Below are 18,676 nucleotides of genomic sequence, written 5' to 3'. Positions count from 1 at the left end.
AACTTTTAGAAGTGCATTCATTCATCATCAAATATGATATACTGGTGTCATTTTCAAGATTAAACACATTTTTGGTCATACCTCATCAAATCAATACATATTAATATTATAATTAAAGAACTGGATAGTGCTCACCGGGATCTTTAGTTTAACGTATGACTAACAGCCAGTCCCACCCTTCTATCAGCCAATCAGCTATCAGTTCTCATACAGGCTACAGCCAATGAAAATTGACGCTCGAGTCACTCCTTCGTTGCATTTCTTTAATAGAACTTGTTAAAACACCGTTCCTCCACCCCTAAAAAAAAAAAAGGCAAACAACAATTATTTTTTCACCTCAAAATCTTATTTCGCTCCAAGCGTTTCGTTTCCAAGCCAAACTTTGAATGGCAATCATAAAATAATTTTATAAAGGGTTTATTTCATGACTAAATGTATGCGCCTAAAGGCGTAACACTGGAAAGCGGAACTTTTACTGGTTTGTTTCCACACGAGTAAATAATCAGTGAGCACACAGCAGAGCGGAGATGGCAGCTTTCCGATTGGTGAGTCCAAAGGCGACCAATGTCGTTATCTGTTTACCTTGGCGAGTTAATGCCTCACTTTAAGCGCACCGATAAAGCGCAAATAAAGATAACGAAGATAAAAGGAGATAAATGGCGTTTAAATTGACCCACTGGGGCTACCGAGTCCCGCCTGAGCACCGCCGAGCTATAAAACATAAAAAGGGGCTCGGACGAAATCCCAGTTTCAAATATGGAAATTTTCGCGTTTCTGCCGAAAAGCACAAAAGTGACGACTCGATGACACTAACTGAAAAAAATGGTGCGAGTGGTCACGGTTCACTTTTGGATTCGGCTTACTTAACGAGCTTTGTAATGGGAAACAGACAAAAGAATGTCGTTGTTTTTTAGCGATCCGACACTACGCACCACTCAGTACATTCCATTGAATTAGTCAAGTAAAAGCGACGGGTTCATCCATGCAAATGCATCGCTTAAAATACAGTCAAGTCCCCAGTCTGATTTTATGAATGTCCTTGATATTTTTTGGACTGTTGCGCTTGTGCAGCTTGCGCTTGTGGCGCCAATGATAACATTAACCGTCAAAGTTTGAGTGCATGTCCATGAAACAAAATAAACTGCCGGTTTTAAGACAACTGTTTGGCGAGCTGTTGTTGCTCTCAGTACTTTCGACGCTGTTTATATTTTCTAACTTTGTTTTAAATTTGGCATTGAATGTCATGATGTCATCGTTCACGCGTGAACGCAACACAAATACAAGTTGCATCATCCTCATAGACTGCGTTCATGATCAAGTTCGACCCGTTTGTAGAATACAATATTGTCTGCAAGTGCATATTACTATTGCTTATAAATCTCCTTCTATATGCGCTGTACATGTGATTAATTCATATTGTTGAAAACACATGTTGTGATGCCATATAACATTAGTCTTTTTTTTAGTCTCTACTTTTTTTGTTTACTTTTAAATGTTTTGTAAGTGTCGTCAATGTACGTTATTTTAGCAATTTTGGTAAGCTACTATTGTTTTCTCTGTTTTGCTTCTAAATGTCATTAGCTGTTTTGTCAGTCAGTGATTTTAGGGTTATGTCTTTGCTTGTGTGAAGCACAGTGACTTATTTTGTGTATGAAATGTGCTATGTAAATAAAGCTCCATTAAGTGGTATTAAAAGTGTTAATTCATTAAATTGTTGGTCAAATAGAAATAAAAAAACACAATGGTCATTGAAACAACTTGCAAGTGACATAAATGGTAACTAAATGGATGAAAATTAATTTCAAAATCAGGTGTTGTTTTACTAAAATTACTTAGCCTTGTAGTAGTTAGCCTATATACTGTAGTAGCATAAGTAAGATTTTGAATGTTTGTTTACTGACTATTGTACGTACAAGAACAAATAAAGTTAAAAGTTAAAAAAAAAAAACATTAATAAATAGTCCAGTTTACTAGATTCAGCCATTATGGATTTACCATGACTTGGATGATTAACAATCTAGACACATTAAGAAAAAAATTAATATATAAATAAGCAGATTGGTATTTTTTTTATTGATATTGTGACACTAAGTTAACAATGAATTAAGCAATTATGCTAACATTGTTTAGAAATTGTTTGACTCTTTTCACTCATGGTACAATTACAATGGTCTTTTCATTTTTAATGCACATATTCACAGCAATAAAATAAAAAAAAAATCATAGCAAATAAACTTTCCCAGAGTAAAATCTTTAAAATAGAGGTCCGGATGTTGATGTCATGCATCCCAAAATGGGTGTTAGTGCAGCCATTTTGGCAGCGTTGGAAGAAAAAAACACTCCTGACTCCCACAAACCTGTCCACCTCGTGCATGTATGTCATGTTCTTTTCATCAAAGTGACTGTCAATGCTCTTGGGCGGAAAGTTGACGGATAAACGCTAGTTTTTGCCCTCCTCGCCGTTATAGTCCATTAACGCTGCGACCGCTACTTTCCCGCTGCAGGGGGCGTGTTCAAAGAAATAGTCCACTTGATGTCCGGATAACAAGAAAAATGTCATATTTTTGAAATGCATTTCTTCACTCGTTAACTGGGACTTCAATTTGAAATATTATTATTTGTATCTTGGGAAAACTACAACTTCATAAATTGAAAAAAAAAAAGTAGACGAAATACATCTTTGTTCTTGTAAATATTCCAACTTTTTATTTGAAAAAATCTCTCATGACATTATTTATAACTTTTTTATTTAAAGAAATACGGCTTTTTAGAGGAAGTGGTGTATTTGAGTAAAATGTAGTCCATGTTTGATGAAAGTTTGTTTTTTTGAACAATATCTGATCAAAAATAAAACATGTTTTCATCGAAATTGCAATCCATAAATACATCAACAGGTATCAGCACTCAGTGCTCAAATGTAAGTAGTTGGACTCAAACTCAGTCTGAAAGTTGCGTCCCTAATATTCAGTGTATGAATGACTTTTGTCGGGTTATGCAGCGCTCCCATTTGAACAAACAAGTCTTAGTTACTTGACCAATCACCACTTGATCATATTTACACACATGTTTTCCTAGCCACTGGGAAGCGTGTCAGGTTTCTATTTATAGCACGGCGACAAGCTGGCGAGCCGATTGGCTAAGCGCGCCGCACACCCACGAGTAAGCTGTTGACGGAACAAGCTCGCTCACCTCTGCTGACTTTTGTGTGTCGGTCAGGTGGTCCACAGAAGATTGAGTCAGACGCTTTCTGTGGCCTTGGCACCGCGCCGCCTCGCCAGCTCCTTTAAGGTAACGCACTGCAAAGCATCATGGGAATGTTTGATGTGTCACCCTTTAACCTGACATTCTGCTTTTCCTCGCACTCTCCCCTGTCTTGTTTAATTCTTCCTAATTGAAGCACTTTATGTGTTAAATGGTAGAAGGGCCACACTTTACACCACAAAAGTCAAGGCGGACTCATCATAAAGTTGGATCATTTTGAGGGGAATAAGTCCTACAAGACTGCCGTTGTATTTTGCTAGGAAACCGGCTGAAAATTTCAAGAAAAGAGGTTGTGTATTTTGGGTGGAAAATTTTGTAGATTTTTTGTGGGGGAAAAAAAGTAATAATATTAACCACCACCACCCCAAAAAAAAGTCGTATTTTGAACAAATCATGATTCAGTTTTTAGAATATTTCTATTCTTTTTCCTCACATTTTCATCATATGTTAATAAGTGTTGCAAAATTTTGTTTTTGCTCCCATTTTTTATGAGCATACACAATATCACCATTTCTCTCAAATATTGTTCACAAACCTGTCTAAATCTGTGATCCTTTGTCGAGATGATCCATCCTACCTCCAGAAACCAGTCAGTACCAGTCTCATCGTCATAACTATGACATTTTATCAAGTATCAGATTTTTTGTTTTTAAATATGCCGATTTTTTTTTCATAAAAACATGTTTTGGAAAATGGATGGATGGATAAAACCCCTCAGAAATAAAGGACTTATATATATATATATATATATATATATATATATATATATATATATATATATATATATATATATATATATATATTATAACACCTTTTTTTTCACATTATATGATTGTTGTTTCAAATATACATTTTATTAATTGAATTTTTCCCCCTCAAAAATATGACTTTATTTCAGACAGCTAATACCAAAAATATGTAAATTTTTAAAAGTGCCCTTAAAAATATGACTATTCCTGTATATATCCAACTTTTTTCACTCCGTATATAAAAAAAGGACTAAAATAAAACATATATACCATTTTTTTCCCTCTCAAAAAATTGATTTGAAATATACAGTAAACTATTCTTTTTCCCTCAAATATTTATTACAATTATAATGTGCTTTTTTTAAAGGAAATTGTATCACTCTTCTCAAATACAGTATACAACTTTTTAATTTGAAAATAGCTGAATTAATAATACACAGAAAAAAAATCCTTGTATGTAAACATAAAAATCATATAAATAAAATTCATATATTTTTTCTCTCATAAGATATAAATGTTTTTAACTACAAAATATATTAATAATTCTCAACAAAAAAAAATCTTGTACATATACACCTTTTTTAACGACTTTTACTGAAAATAAATTGTTCTTAAAATGTACTGTATAATTTATTTTTCTTGAAAATATGTATTTCCCAAAAATATATGGCTTATTTACTCAAAAATATACAACTACTTTTCAGAAAATATATATTTTTTTAAATCTTGGGAAAAAAAGCAACCTTTTATATCGATGAATATGTTGCATTTTTGTGGTTGTGTAATTGTATTTCTTTCGAGCGTGTCCCTTCTACTCCTCGTCATGTGACATAATTGTCGTATTGTAAAAAAAAAAAAAAACGATCACTGTCGTTATGATTGGGGTGATGGTGCGCCGCCGCCGCAGGCTGCCGACCTGACGGTGGAGCATAATGCAAAACCCGCGGCCAAGCCCGACCCGTCCACGCTGGTGTTCGGGAAGCAGTTCTCGGACCACATGCTGACCGTGTCATGGTCGGCCGACGGCGGCTGGGACGCGCCCCGAATCAAACCCTTCCAGAACCTTTCGCTGCACCCGGCCAGCTCCGCTCTGCACTACTCCATCGAGGTCAGTTCGGCCGCTGGCGGTGTTTGATCGCACCTTGGGTTTTCGGAACCATGTCAGCATCAACCTGACCGTGTTGTTGTTGTTGTGGCGTGTCAGCTGTTTGAAGGCATGAAGGCGTTCCGCGGCGTGGACGACCGCGTGCGTCTCTTCCGGCCAATGCTCAACATGGAGCGCATGCACCGCAGCGCCGAGCGCAGCTGCCTTCCGGTGAGTTCCGACCCGTTGTGGACGCACCGGCACGTTTTTGACGCCTATTTTGATGGTCGTCCTGTTTGGCAGACGTTCGACAAAGGCGAACTGCTGGAGTGTATCAAGAAGCTGGTGGAGCTGGACCAGGAGTGGGTTCCGTACTCCCAGGAGGCAAGCCTCTACGTCCGGCCCACCTTCATCGGCATCGAGGCGAGTCCCGCGAGGAACCTTCCAGAAAATCTCAATGGGATCTGTGGCATTCTATTGATCTGTCCATCTGTTTTACTTTGCAGCCGTCGCTGGGCGTGACTCGAGCCAGCCAAGCGTTGCTTTTCGTGATCGTGGGTCCGGTGGGGCCGTACTTCGCCACGGGCTCCTTCAACCCCGTCTCGCTGCTGGCCGACCCGTCATTCGTGCGTGCCTGGAAAGGAGGGGTCGGCGCCTACAAGATGGGAGGGTGAGTCGCCCTGACAAAAAAGCGACAAGAAAAAAACATGAACATTAGAGCAACAGTAATATTATATGTTAGCTTAACGCTAACATTTAAAGCAAAACCAAAATCTTCTACTTTAGCACAAATGGAGCAGAAAGAAATTAATTGTATTCAATTTGTTGTTTTTACCTCATTCACTCGCAGCCATTTTCAATGAAGCAACCCGTTCGGCTTTGCTTGGGTGTTCGGACTCCGAAAATGCTCCGAGGAATTTTTTTCTCTGATTTTTTGGGGTCGAAGTCCGATTTGTACGAGTTCCGAGACGTTCAAACTCCGAGTTTCCACTGTATTCACAAACCTGTTTAAAACCGTGGGGAAAAGAGCTTTTTTGTAACATGGCCCTGGTTGATCTCTTATACTCTGCTGTCACCTGCTGGCCGTTTTTGCAATAGCTACCATTGCTTCAAGCGTTCTTTGCAGTTGAGAGGTTGCATCAAAGCATTTTTTTAAAAACGTATAAATATGTTTTTGGGAGCAAATAAACACCAAAGCGTATATGATGGCACATTTCTTGCAGGAACTATGGCCCGACCATCGCGGTTCAGAATGAGGCGGTTCAGCGCGGCTGCCAGCAAGTTCTGTGGTTGTACGGCGACGAGGAGGAGATCACCGAGGTCGGGACCATGAACCTCTTCATCTACTGGACCAATCAGAACGGAGGTACATGTCAATAATAGGACAAAAGGGATGTTGCTTCTACAAGATAGCGAAGATACACCATGATGAAGACATGTTACATAAACAACTGTATTGTATTGAGTAATTCAATTAGTCAATACAAACCTTCACATGAGGCTTATCAATTATCATCTAGCATATTTCACTGTATAAAAAAAAATCATTTATTTATAACGATTCGGGAGTAGGGAATGATGGACTGCGTTCAGAATAATTCACTCATTCCATCCTCCTGAATTACTACATTAGGATTTTTAGTGGACTTTTTAAGTCAACTACATATGCATATTTATATATGTATTAGAATGTATTTATTTGTCCGTGTGTGTGCGCGCGCGCGCGTGTGTAGAGAAAGAGTTGTTGACGCCACCTCTGGACGGCATCATCCTTCCCGGAGTCACCAGACAGTCTCTGCTGGACCTGGCAAGAACCTGGGTGAGTTTTTCCTCACATTGCTTCATTAAAATGTTTTTTATTCACGTACATCATGAAATAACTGGGTGATTGATTTATTGTAAAGGTGAAATAATACTATATTGGTCAAATGAATCATTTTACATTCATTTGTAAAAAAAATAAAATAAAAGAGAGAATGGGTATTTTATTTGTAAAGAAGTCAACTTGAATTTTTTTTTTTAATTGTCACAAGTTTGATTATTTAAATTTACATTTGTTTTGTTTTTTACCTCATCTACAATTGTTTTTTACTTTTATTCATCTGGCTATATGATTGATTGATTACTGTATATGACAAATCTTTTAAAACGTGGCAAAACTTTTTACTTCTGTACATAGCATTAAAGAATATTTGATCATTCTAATATACTTAATGATTTTTTTTTTAAACTGAAAATGAGAATGAATAGGTTCATATTTAACTCGTTTTCACATTAACTTTATTGACCTCATCTACAAATGAGATAAGTGTGCAATGTGTGTTTTTATTTATTTTAATTCAGACCATTTAAAATAGTAAAATCATGAATTTTACTTGTACTGTAGATGTAATGCTGCATTTTATTTGATCAAGTACCTTGCTTTATTTTTAATGTATTCTTTTTTTCAGTAATGAGAAAATGAGAATTACTAGTTTGCTATTTCAATGACTTGATTGCGTATTTAGACTTGTTTTTACCTCTTCTCTAATGACACAAAAGTGTGTAAAAATATATTAATTTAATTATCTAATTAAATGTAAATACATTGATTGTAAAGTGTTAACTTTTACCTAATAATCTGATTCTACTTCTTTACTGGATTATAGTGAAACGGATGATTAATAATGAGCAAATGAGAAAGGAAAAGGCTTGTAAATGTTGAACGTTGTAGGACGAGTTCAAAGTGACGGAGCGCACGATGGGCATGAAGGAGCTGCTGGATGCTCTGAACGCCGGCCGGGTCCTGGAGGTGTTTGGCGCCGGTACCGCCTGCGTGGTGTGTCCAGTGGGCAGCCTCCTCTACAAGGGCCAGGTGCGCGTGTTTATTTTGTTTTGGTGAGCGCCCCCTTGTGTCCAAACAAAACACTGACTTCTGAATACTATCTCAGACCTACGACATCCCAACCATGCAAAACGGACCCGACCTGGCCAAGAGGTTCTACAAAGAGCTCACCGATATTCAGGTGAGTAGATATTGAAAAAAAAATCTGTTGTGGCAGCAACATGCTTTAGTTAAAAAAATAAAATACATTTAGAATGCAAGACTATTTTAAGGCAATATTGCCCAAGCCCAAGTTGTTTAAATGACAGATGTGACAATGAGATCTTTTGTCAAGTCGAATGTTAACGTCGTCTTCTCGTCTTTTCACAGTACGGACGCAAGGCCAGTGAATGGGCGCCTCTGGTGGCGTAAATGTTTTGCACAAGTCAGTAGAATCAACAGTTCCATCCCGTAATTCCACTTTGGAGCACTAGTAACCCCCCGCCTCTGCTCTCGTTCCTTCCTTATCGAAAACCACTAATGCACACCTGCCACTCGGTAGAGACAAGAGACTGGTAGCCAGTGGTCTTGGAGCAATAAGAACTGTATGTAACAACACGGCTCCACTTTTTCAATTGTAATATTTATGATATATAACACAATGTTCCTGCCCCTGTAGACTGTAGTTGCAGTTTAGTGATGAACTGCATTGCGGTGTGGTGCTTTTAAACTGTTAGTGTGGACGAAAGGGGCCACTTTGCACTCCAGCTAGGACGAGCGGCCGCACAGAACAAGGCCCAAAACGGAGATTAACGTGAGCAAATGATGCACTGGGTTTGTGTTGTTGGGTTGTTTTTTTAAAAATGTGTTTTTAATTAGAAATGAGTTGATCCATCTTGTGTAAATGTGTATGTGATTAGTTGGTCCGTCTTCCGTGTGCTCTCGTCAAGTGCCTGCTGACCGCCGTTTGGTTGGTCAACGCGTCTTCCGCTGAATATTCTCCAGTAAATGTCCTTTTCTTTCCATGTGATGTTTACATTTAGTCAACATTATTTTTACATTAAAGCCCATTTGAGTCCTGTCTGATGATCTGATTTTGAAAATGGACAGATGGGATGTCTCATTTCTAGATGAGATGCAAATGTGTACGCTTGGATGTTGCGTTCAAGACCACTCGGAAATAGTGGTCATGCTACAAAGTTACCTTGGCGGAGAAAAACGTAAGTGTGCCGAGTTTTATTGACTTAAAAAAAAAAAATCATTATTTAATTCTGTAATGACAAATTGATTCTTCCAATTGAACTATTTATGGAAGAAAAAAACATTAATGCAACAAATATTACAGAAAGAACTATGTAAATGCTAGATTGGTTGGCCGAACACAAACAGTTTAGCGCACAACATTTAATTTTTTTTTTAAACATTTTTATTGATGAAATAAGGGAGAATTTAGAATCTGAGCTTCTGGAAGAACCACTTGTTCTTGCCTGTTTTGTACCTGCAACACAAAAGTGAACATGAGTAAGTTGATTACAAAGTGAACTTTCACCGGTCAAAACTTTCCAGAAAGGAAGCTCACCTCTCTTCAAACTTAATCTTGGCCTCACGTCTGGCTTTGCACTTGAGGGCGGGATCCCTGAAGACATCCTTGTTGACCACGGTTTTGTCCAGGGGGATGTCCACGGAGTATCTACGTAACAGAAACATTTGAAACTTCCACATATGCATCAAAATGATGCAGTGTTATCCAAACAGGTGACCAAAGTAGCCGACTACGTGCGACCAAAACACGGACCTGGTGGGCATGAGGTGGTTGTAGTTGTAGACCTTGACGAAGGCCTTGATCTTGGACCTCTTGGCACTTTTCTTCTTGCCCATGGTGGCGGTCACCTTGCGGGGGTAGCGGTCGATGCCGGCCACCAGGGTGTGGCTGTAAGGTCGATCGGCTGTGCCGTCATCGATATTCTGAGTCCCAAGAGACGGGAAAAAAGCAGAGACACTTCATTAAAAACCTTTTTTCAACGGAATTGACCATGCTTATATCCTCGAATGGTCTTTGCACATTAAAATGAATAGAAATACCATTAATCTATTCAAAATGTAATTGTTATTTCAATAATAAAAATATAACTATGTTATACAAACATACAGAAATGGCTTTTTTGTTTTTGCTTCAATTCATCAAAATATGCTGTTTCTGGTGTGTGCACGTTAGCCCCCTTTTGCCAGCACATTACAGACATACACACCCAAACAAGAGTTTCTGACCAAGTAAACTGCAGTACTATCAGTAATATTTCAGAAAAGTAAAGAAAATACACGCCTGAGTATTGTATTTGTATTATCTCTCCATGTGTTGCTTCACTGTTTACGTTCAAATGTCTGTTGTGTTAAGTATAGTACTGTAAAAATATACGTATTACACCTTGGAAAACAAGATTAACATTTTTAAATGCTGTGGCTCAAAAAATATCTTTCTAGTGCATCTTCAAGAGGTGAATAGTTTGTCCTGATGCCAATATTGAAGTCACTTGATGTATGGAGCTTTTTGTGAGTCTTTACCTTAACGATGACAGCTTTGCGGCCGGCGTAGCGTCCAGCGAGGACCATCACCACCTTACCAGGTTTCATAAACTTGCCCATTTCTGCACGGACAACAACAAACCATCAGCTGGGATTCACCTCAACACTGCAACAAGTAAGTAATGATGTAACGCGAAGGACTACAGCATGAACCGACGTCAGGGTAATTTAGCGTTAGCTTTTGGGTGGCTAACGAGTACAAACATGAGTCTCATGTCGCGTTAACTTCATAGAATAAGTAATACAGATGAGAGAAAATGTTTTGCATGTGTTCCAAGTCATAAAATTATACTTTATGGTAGGCAAACAGTGTCAAGTAACACAAGTGTGGTAAAACATAAGAAGGTTGCCATGTTGGAATCAACGCAACAAAATCGAAGCGCAGCCATAAACGCTCATTATATCGACTTATCAGACGTGTATTTGTGGACATAACAATTGCGTTACGCGTAGTAGAGTGTCTACATAATGTCCGATACGATAACATGTTTAAATGTGCCACATTGGACGCGATGTTTCAAGATTATCCAGAGGAAAACGGACTCACTGGTTCTGTTTCTATGGCCTCCGCTGCTAGGAAAGGAAGCGGAAAAGGTTTTTGCGAACTTTGACCCGCACGCCGTAAACGTCACATCCGGAAATCTAGTTTTTTTTTTTTGGGCCATTGTTGACCTTTTTGCTTTATTTTATGCTTATATCGGTACCTTTATTTATTTTTATTTTATTTTTTTACAATTTTTGTATCGTTTGATTTATATATGTTATATGTTTACCTTTAGATTTTTTATTGAAAGGATATCCCATATAAAAACCATGCAATCCAATTTTCACGCTTTACTCACTATTTCTGAACGAATATAAATTATATTCTTATTAAATCAAGACACTTAAAATAAATATCGATCCCAATCAAAATAATTTAAATAACAGGGTTGAAATTTAGAAATTACATTTATGAACTTTATGAAATTTTCCTAACAAAACATACAAATTAACAATGGGGCACTTTCCCCCCCAAAATGTAGCCTTTATGTAATGTATTTTGAGTTAAGTGTAAGATATGCAGTAAAGAAGCACGAAAACCCATGAGAATCTGGATAGTTTATCACATTTAATCTGTTTACAACTACTGCTCTGCATGAAACATGACGGAAACGCGGGAAAGCAAAATGACTTCATATACACCTCAACGTATTATTTGTGTTTAGAATTAAGCAATAAGAACAAAAGAACACAAGCTACATGTCCATGATTCAGCCTGGCATAAGGTGATATGGTCCAATAAATTAAAATTATTCTGTACAAAAGTAACAATGCTGCAAGGCAAAAACAACATTTGGTAGTGCTACTTTTCTAATCTTATTTGTTGCTGGTGTCATTGTTAGAACTTTGAAACATATTACACAGATGGAGGTAGCACTTTAATAGCAACTACGGCGTTTACATTCAAGAAGACACTTGCCACAACCAGTATAATTTTCCTACAACCATATCACATACGACATGTTTAAATGAAACAAGAAGCAGCAAAGTCAGTCACTGTGCAAGCGCCTCATTTTTGGATTGTCAGCCACGACTGTAAAAAGATACGTCACCACTGTAAAGTCCTTCCTCTCTTGGCAGGGGAATGTTGAGGAAAATCAGAGCTATCACAGGGTGGGAGAAATTGATATTTAATAAGGATAGATTTACCAGCTCAAATGTAATTAAAGTTTTTAAAAAAATGTTGATGTATATACACTATAGGTAAAATCTTTTATTTTAATAAAATAATTATTTTAGATTTGATAATTTGCAATTGTTTTAATTATAATTAAAGTTCTTTAAAAAGGGAAAATTGCTAAGTTATAAATATCTACTGTAAAAGTGCTTTAATTATATTGTTTACAATAAATCAGCCATCTATTTATATTTACAATAAATTTTCATTTTAATAACAAATTATTCTATTTTTGTATTTATTGTGATAGTTGTAATTAATTTTGGTTAACTGACAATAAATAGGATTTGAAGGAAAAAACTAAGCGTACAAAGATTTTAATTGTAGCATACAATAAATGCTTCATATTTACTGTCACATGGAATGTTTTTAATACAGTAAGGGAAAAAAAACACTCATTTTATTTTATTTATATCAATTTACTACCAATTACTTGATTAAACACAACAATGTGTATATATAATACATTTTTGAATGGTAATTTTTGCAACTAACCAATTATATAACACTAGTGGACACGAAACAAAAAATAAAACAAATAATGAATAAATACATTTTAAGTAACCCATTTTAACGAAAAAGAAATGTCTAAAGGCAACAAATATCACAGGATTCTTGGAGAATGTAAATGTTGAGCGGGCCAGATGTGGGCCGCGGGCCACTCCTGCACATTCTTTGAAGGGTTTCGTTGGGCGTTGTCAGAAAGCATCTTTGATGTTTTTGAGCTGCCGCACGGCCAGGTCGACGGGTAGGTCGAACTTGAGGTGGCTGATGCGTCCCAGGATGCGCAAGGCGCCCTCGAATCCGGTCTGTGCCATAAAGCTCCACGCGAGGTAGTGCGGGTGCACCAGCGTGCCCGCCTTGCACAGCAGGTTGAGCCACGACACCAGCCGCTGCTCGTTGAGTGCCATGCACACCAGCGCCTTGAACTCCGTGTCGGGGCCTCGCTTGTAACGCCCGTGCTCCTTCAGAACCGTGTGGATGGCCCACAGGAGGGACTGTTTGGGGGTGACAGTAACCGGACCGCCCCCTACAGATAAGCTGAAAGACTGCGAGAGCTGGCGGGCGGGCGACTCGGCGAAGGCTTTGCCGTTTTTGGAGTGATAGTACTTGACAAAGAGTTCCCAGGGGTGCATGGTTTGGGGGCTGGCGGTCCGGTGGGGCAGCAAGCAAGAGATGGGCGCCAGGACCAGGCTCACGGTCTGCGACGGCGACACCAGACCGTGAGCCAGCAAGTCTTTGAGAACCAAGGCCAGCTCCTTGCGTACGCATGTGGTGAGCTCATCACGTGGTCCCAGAGCCGAGTTCCCGGTGTAGTTGACCACGTGGTCCGAGCTGGGCTGGCGGCGCGAGCCCAGCACGCGAACCTTGTCCACGGCCGCCTCCAGACGGCGAAGGAGAGGACCGTAGTCACGCTGCGCAGAGTCTTGGGGCCAAACGCCCGACGGCACCTGGCCGGCCGAGCAGCCGAACTGGCTGGCGGCGAAGATCTGCAGCACGGCCAGAGCCTTCTGGATCAGCTGCAGGCCCGTCTCGCGCATCCTCTGCGCTTGCTCCGGGTCCGCTGTGGCGACACAAACACAACCGGACAAAAATTGGATGTCAAAAGCCCTCCCAGTCTTGTTTTTGTTGTTTTATAGTGAAATAATAAGAGTCTATTCTTGTTGCGCATCATGGCCGCTCTAAAATTTCTTTCCAAGGTGACTCACATGTCCTCTTCCCTCTGGGGGTCCTGGCCTTGGCGGAGGCCGCTAGAGGCTGCTGACTGTGTGTGCCGTCACACAATAGAGGGTTGCCCACTTCATCTGCGAGGAAAACAACACATTTAGTCCATAAAAGTGGCAAACTGTTCCCAACTGTGCTTCTAGCGCAAACCCTGGATGAAGTTGATGAACATCTCCAGGTCCCGAATTTGCGTCTTGAGCTGTTCCACCAGTTGTTCCTTGACCCGTGCCGGATTGACGATCTGCGCGATGGCGGCGTCCACTCGCCGCCGCAGCTCCTCGGGCGACAGGTTGCCGATGTCTTCGTTCAGGTTGACGTCCAACTTCTTGATTAGCTCGTCGATGATGACCTAAGAATCGTGTCGTTATAAACAGCTCAGAGGGTGTCATCAATTGAATTATTTTTTTATTTGTAGCATTTTATTTTATTTCATATATTTATTTAAGATTTTTCACGGGTTACGGCTCACGCTGTTACCTTCTGCCGCTCCATGACAACCGACTGCGGCAGCGAGTCATAGCTGCCCTCCTGATAGGCGAAGTGCTCCAGGTCGTCCAGCTGCGTCTTGAGCTGGAAGATGAGATCTTTTTGCTTCTCCCGCTGAGCCTCCAGACGCTCACGCTTCTCCCGCTCGCTCTGGAACACAAACGACACGTTAGATTTGAACTACACATCGTTCGAATAGCGTCTCCGTGGCTGTGTTATAACAATTAAGCGATGGGCGTTTAAACACAAGCAGTGCAGCAGCATGTGTAGACAGACAACATGACAAGTCACATACAGCAGTCAGACGTGAAACTCTTCTTCTTGTGGGTCTACATGTCTATTTTATACTGCCCTCTGGTGGTCAGTCAAATCAAAGCACCACTGTATCATCAATATTTCCAAAAAATGGCAAAAGAAAACAATTTTATTGGATAAACACATAAACATAAAATAAAATAAACATTTTTCGTCCCCATGTGGTCATATTAGGAACAGCTCTCAGTATGATGCAGTGACGTTACAACAGGCACAATAATAACCACTTTGTTAAATGAATACCTCTACTTTTAGTAGTTTGTACAGTATGTGTGTATTTGTACATAAAAAACACACACAAATGAGTGATGGAAAATTCCAAGTTAAAATGTAGACAAACGTGTTGTCCAACTCACCAGGTCCTCCTGCAGGTGAAGCATGTGTGAAGGTGACAAATAAAGACATGAAGAACAGGAAGTAAATGCCGGCTAAGTACACATTAGCCTTCTTCAAACAAGGCAACCATCAGCTGCAGACTTTTTCTTTGTTTTTTGTTTCATGACAATAATCCTGCCCGGTACTGCGAGTCACTCAGGCAAAGACAGATAGACAACCACCAGGGATAAAAGATGAGAGAAAGCCACCATGTGGCAGCGGAAAGCCGCTTTAGTCTGACATTGATTTACAGTATAACCGTGAGAGTGACATAACGCTGACAGGATGCCCTTCGCTTAAAAGTCTCATTTATTCCACAATAACTGATGGGCACTTTTAAAGAAACCTACTCAATTAGAATACATACATACAGTACATCCATCAATCATTTTTCGACACCCTGGATTGATCAGAAGTCACATAAAACACTAACATCTATAGACAATTTATTATGGAAGAATCCCAAAAGGATTGTCTTTTTTCTAACTAAACAATGGGGTATATGCCACGAGGAGGCGGGACTTCCAACTTCCTGGTTTTCACACATCAGCTTTGTTTCCGTTTCCTGTTTGCGACGTGTGGGCCGGGTTCCAGTTCTTTCGCTAGCGCCTTTGTGCCCCTATGTTGCGCGTTCCCGTCGACGGGTGCGAGTGTGTCTGTCGCAGTTGTCCAAAGCATTTCAGAGAGTTGAGACGCCCTGACAGGGGCGCAGGGGTAGAACGCGGAAACGACGCTGATGTGTGAAATCCGGAAGTCAAAGTCCGTAGCATCTACCCCATTGTGAATGGAAGTTTTGTGAAACCAGATCTGGCCTTAGAAATAAGAGAAACCTCCCCTCGTCTTGGGGAGATCCCCATAATCCTGTCTTTAAATTATTATGTGAACCTTTTGAAAATAACAAGCTGCTTAGTGCATGCTTTACTTGTTAGCATCCCCTTCCTAAGTCAACCTATAATAATGATACCGCCATGATACTGAGAAACAAAGAGACGGGAAGGAGATGCTTTGCTCAACACACTGGTTTTCCAACTTGTTTTTCTCTTTTAGTACTAAAAACATCAGTTTCCTAAAGACGCGTGTCTGGATTTAACCTGGCAAGAGCCAGATTAATAATTGTGATTCACTCAAGGGAGTTCTCCACAACATCAGTCTGGGACTGCTCCACGGTGATTGGCTCGGGAAAGGCGGGACATTCTGTACAATACTTCGAGCTGATTGGACAACGTGGCATCGTCACGTTTATTTTGACCAATCACGGCCACGGATGAAAATGTCTTCATTTTCGTAGAAGGGGGTAAAAAAGCACGAACATCTTAACTCTCGCTGTTCAACATTCAACAAAAAAACAGAGAGTAATTCTGCAAGAACAGTATTAATTGCAGCGTCTACTCGTCCATGTTATTTTAGTTTGTTTCCCACGGTGTCCACGCTTCCTGGTTTCGTCACAGCTGCATATCCCACTCCAAACACAATGTCGCTCTGTGATTGGTTCGAACCATCGGTGGAAATCAACGGGCTTAGTACAAGATTCATTCAGACCCTAACCCACAGAACTATGAGCATTGTCACAGCAAAAAAAGTGTTACATTATTGTTGCCATTTTTGGATGAAATTCTGACGTAGGTTTTTATGGGCTGACCCTCCCTATTTATCCGGGTTTGGGACAGCTACTTAGTGGGCTTGCCACCTCCCCAGAGATTAAACGAAATCTAATATTATCAGGCCGATTTAAAATTTGTAGTTTCAATTTGACAAATTATTGTAGTACATTACTGTAATGGGAATCTACACTTTGGGAAGTAAATAGTAAACAAAACAAACTAAAGACTCTCATGACAACAAATATTCTGCTTTCTCCTCTCACCGTGGTGTGGAGGTGCTGGGCGTCCCGGGGCCCGCAGCCGACGACATGCGGGCATCCCCGAAAAGCGAATTCCTCCAACTCGGTGAGCATCTTCTCCTTCTCGTCGCTCTGCGCGTGGACGATCTGCTTGAGTCGGAACTGCACCTGGGCAAAGTGCGACGTGAGGGCGAGCAGCGATGAGTTGAGCAGCTCCTGCTCCTCTTTCAGCTTCCTCACTCGCCCCGCCATTTCCTCTTCGACGTCGCCTGCGCCGACCGAGCTTCTCCGCCTCGGCTGGCCGCCGCTCGCGCGCTCCTCCTCGGGGCTGGCCACCGCACCCACCGGCGCCCAGCGCTCGCCGGCGCCGGCCAGCGCGGCCTCGCTGTCCGAGGCTGATAGCTCCTCCACGGACATAGTGGGCAGAGGCACCGCTGAAGGACAATTCTCTCTCGGTTTAGAACGTTTTAAATGATTAAATCGCGGGGGAAACAGCTGATCACCGTTATGGAGACAGGTGTATCGCCATCTTGATGCAATGGAACATACGTCAGAGTGCGACGCGTCAGCCCAATCACAGGATATCCGGAAGTAACATGACATACGTCAAAGTCGAGACGCATACACGGTACATAAATGTAAATTCTTGAAGGTGAAACGAGTTTATTTCTTTTTCGTAGAGCCTTGATGAAAAATAAGAATGCTATTAAACTTATTTGCATAATTGACAAATACATTTTATGTGAAAAGCCCTCGCTTTTTTTATTGTGCATTTTATTTTCGTTGTATACTGGGACCTCTTAGAATTTTGTGCCTAAACAAAAGCTATATTTTTTATATATGTTTGTCTTTGATACAGATGTGCATGTTTGAAACAGTTGTTCAATAAAGGAGAGAAAAATGCTGAGACGCGTTATCGATAGCCAATCACAGGATACCCGAAAATACAGCAGTTTTTTCTTTTATTGATCCAAAAGCCAGCATCCACATCTTTCTCCATAGAACCTGACAACTACAAACTGAATGGAAATGTAGCAGTTTATTGACAGACATATCTGCAAGTAGTTAATAAAATAATATGTAAATAACGTCGCACATTTTGACCGGATATTACGTCACATTTACGTTTGTAGTCCTAAAGCAATGTAAGACGATCAAGTAAGGTATGTTTAGAAACAGAAACCTTTTTGGAATTAAAGAAGCGAAGGTTAATGCTATTTTAGATAGAAAACAGCAAACGCTACGGTTTATCAAGAATTTCAAAAGCAAATTCGACGTCATCGCACGGCGCAGTCGCTTCCTGGTCTTCTTCTTAAGTCGCATGTCCGTTTTTCGCATTTTCAGCAAATTCGCTAAAAAATTCGAAACAATTGTATGGAAACCCGACTATTGGCACTCTTTTACTACTAAGCCACGTCACTGAAACGTGCAGAATGTGGCCTGGCATTTTATTACTGAAATAAGTAGGGCCTCCTTGAAAACGGTATTGCTTGAATGACAGCAGTTTTTGCTCCAAAGTTCCAAACCCGTATTATATGTTATCCAAATTCTCAGAATCTTTTGATGATATTATGGATATTGACTGTAGATGATGAAATCCCCAAATTTCTTTTAAGTATGTGTTGAGAAAAACTGTTTGATTATTTGCTCACACAGTAATTCACAAAGTGGTGAACCTCGCCGCCCCTATCTTGCTCGTGGACAACTGAGCCTTTCAGGATGCTCTTTTTTCACC

At 40.2% G+C, this 18,676-nt stretch overlaps 3 protein-coding genes across 3 annotated transcripts; 1 reads left to right on the top strand and 2 right to left on the bottom strand.

The window, feature by feature from the left end:
* Positions 1–335: 335 nt before the first annotated feature.
* bcat2 (branched chain amino-acid transaminase 2, mitochondrial) lies at positions 336–8,978 on the top strand. Its single transcript, XM_077558256.1, has 11 exons — positions 336–545; positions 3,217–3,288; positions 4,918–5,118; positions 5,215–5,325; positions 5,398–5,517; positions 5,601–5,764; positions 6,318–6,460; positions 6,828–6,913; positions 7,808–7,948; positions 8,025–8,099; positions 8,288–8,978. The coding sequence occupies exons 1-11, from the start codon at positions 528–530 to the stop codon at positions 8,327–8,329; spliced, it is 1,173 nt and encodes a 390-aa protein (XP_077414382.1). The 5' UTR covers positions 336–527; the 3' UTR covers positions 8,330–8,978.
* Positions 8,979–9,300: 322 nt separating this feature from the next.
* rpl27 (ribosomal protein L27) lies at positions 9,301–11,104 on the bottom strand. The gene is made up of 5 exons (XM_077558257.1): positions 11,028–11,104; positions 10,460–10,542; positions 9,693–9,862; positions 9,477–9,587; positions 9,301–9,395 (listed from the first exon to the last, which is right to left on the bottom strand). Exons 2-5 carry the CDS (start codon positions 10,538–10,540, stop codon positions 9,347–9,349), a joined length of 411 nt encoding a protein of 136 aa, XP_077414383.1. The 5' UTR covers positions 10,541–10,542; positions 11,028–11,104; the 3' UTR covers positions 9,301–9,346.
* Positions 11,105–11,566: 462 nt separating this feature from the next.
* rundc1 (RUN domain containing 1) lies at positions 11,567–17,522 on the bottom strand. Its single transcript, XM_077559210.1, has 5 exons — positions 16,966–17,522; positions 14,403–14,561; positions 14,076–14,274; positions 13,910–14,005; positions 11,567–13,764 (listed from the first exon to the last, which is right to left on the bottom strand). The coding sequence occupies exons 1-5, from the start codon at positions 17,356–17,358 to the stop codon at positions 12,899–12,901; spliced, it is 1,713 nt and encodes a 570-aa protein (XP_077415336.1). The 5' UTR covers positions 17,359–17,522; the 3' UTR covers positions 11,567–12,898.
* Positions 17,523–18,676: the final 1,154 nt, after the last annotated feature.

Source organism: Vanacampus margaritifer, chromosome 2, assembly GCF_051991255.1.
Source record: "Vanacampus margaritifer isolate UIUO_Vmar chromosome 2, RoL_Vmar_1.0, whole genome shotgun sequence".
NCBI classification, from domain to species: domain Eukaryota; kingdom Metazoa; phylum Chordata; class Actinopteri; order Syngnathiformes; family Syngnathidae; genus Vanacampus; species Vanacampus margaritifer.
This window is presented reverse-complemented; position numbering and strand designations above follow the sequence as displayed.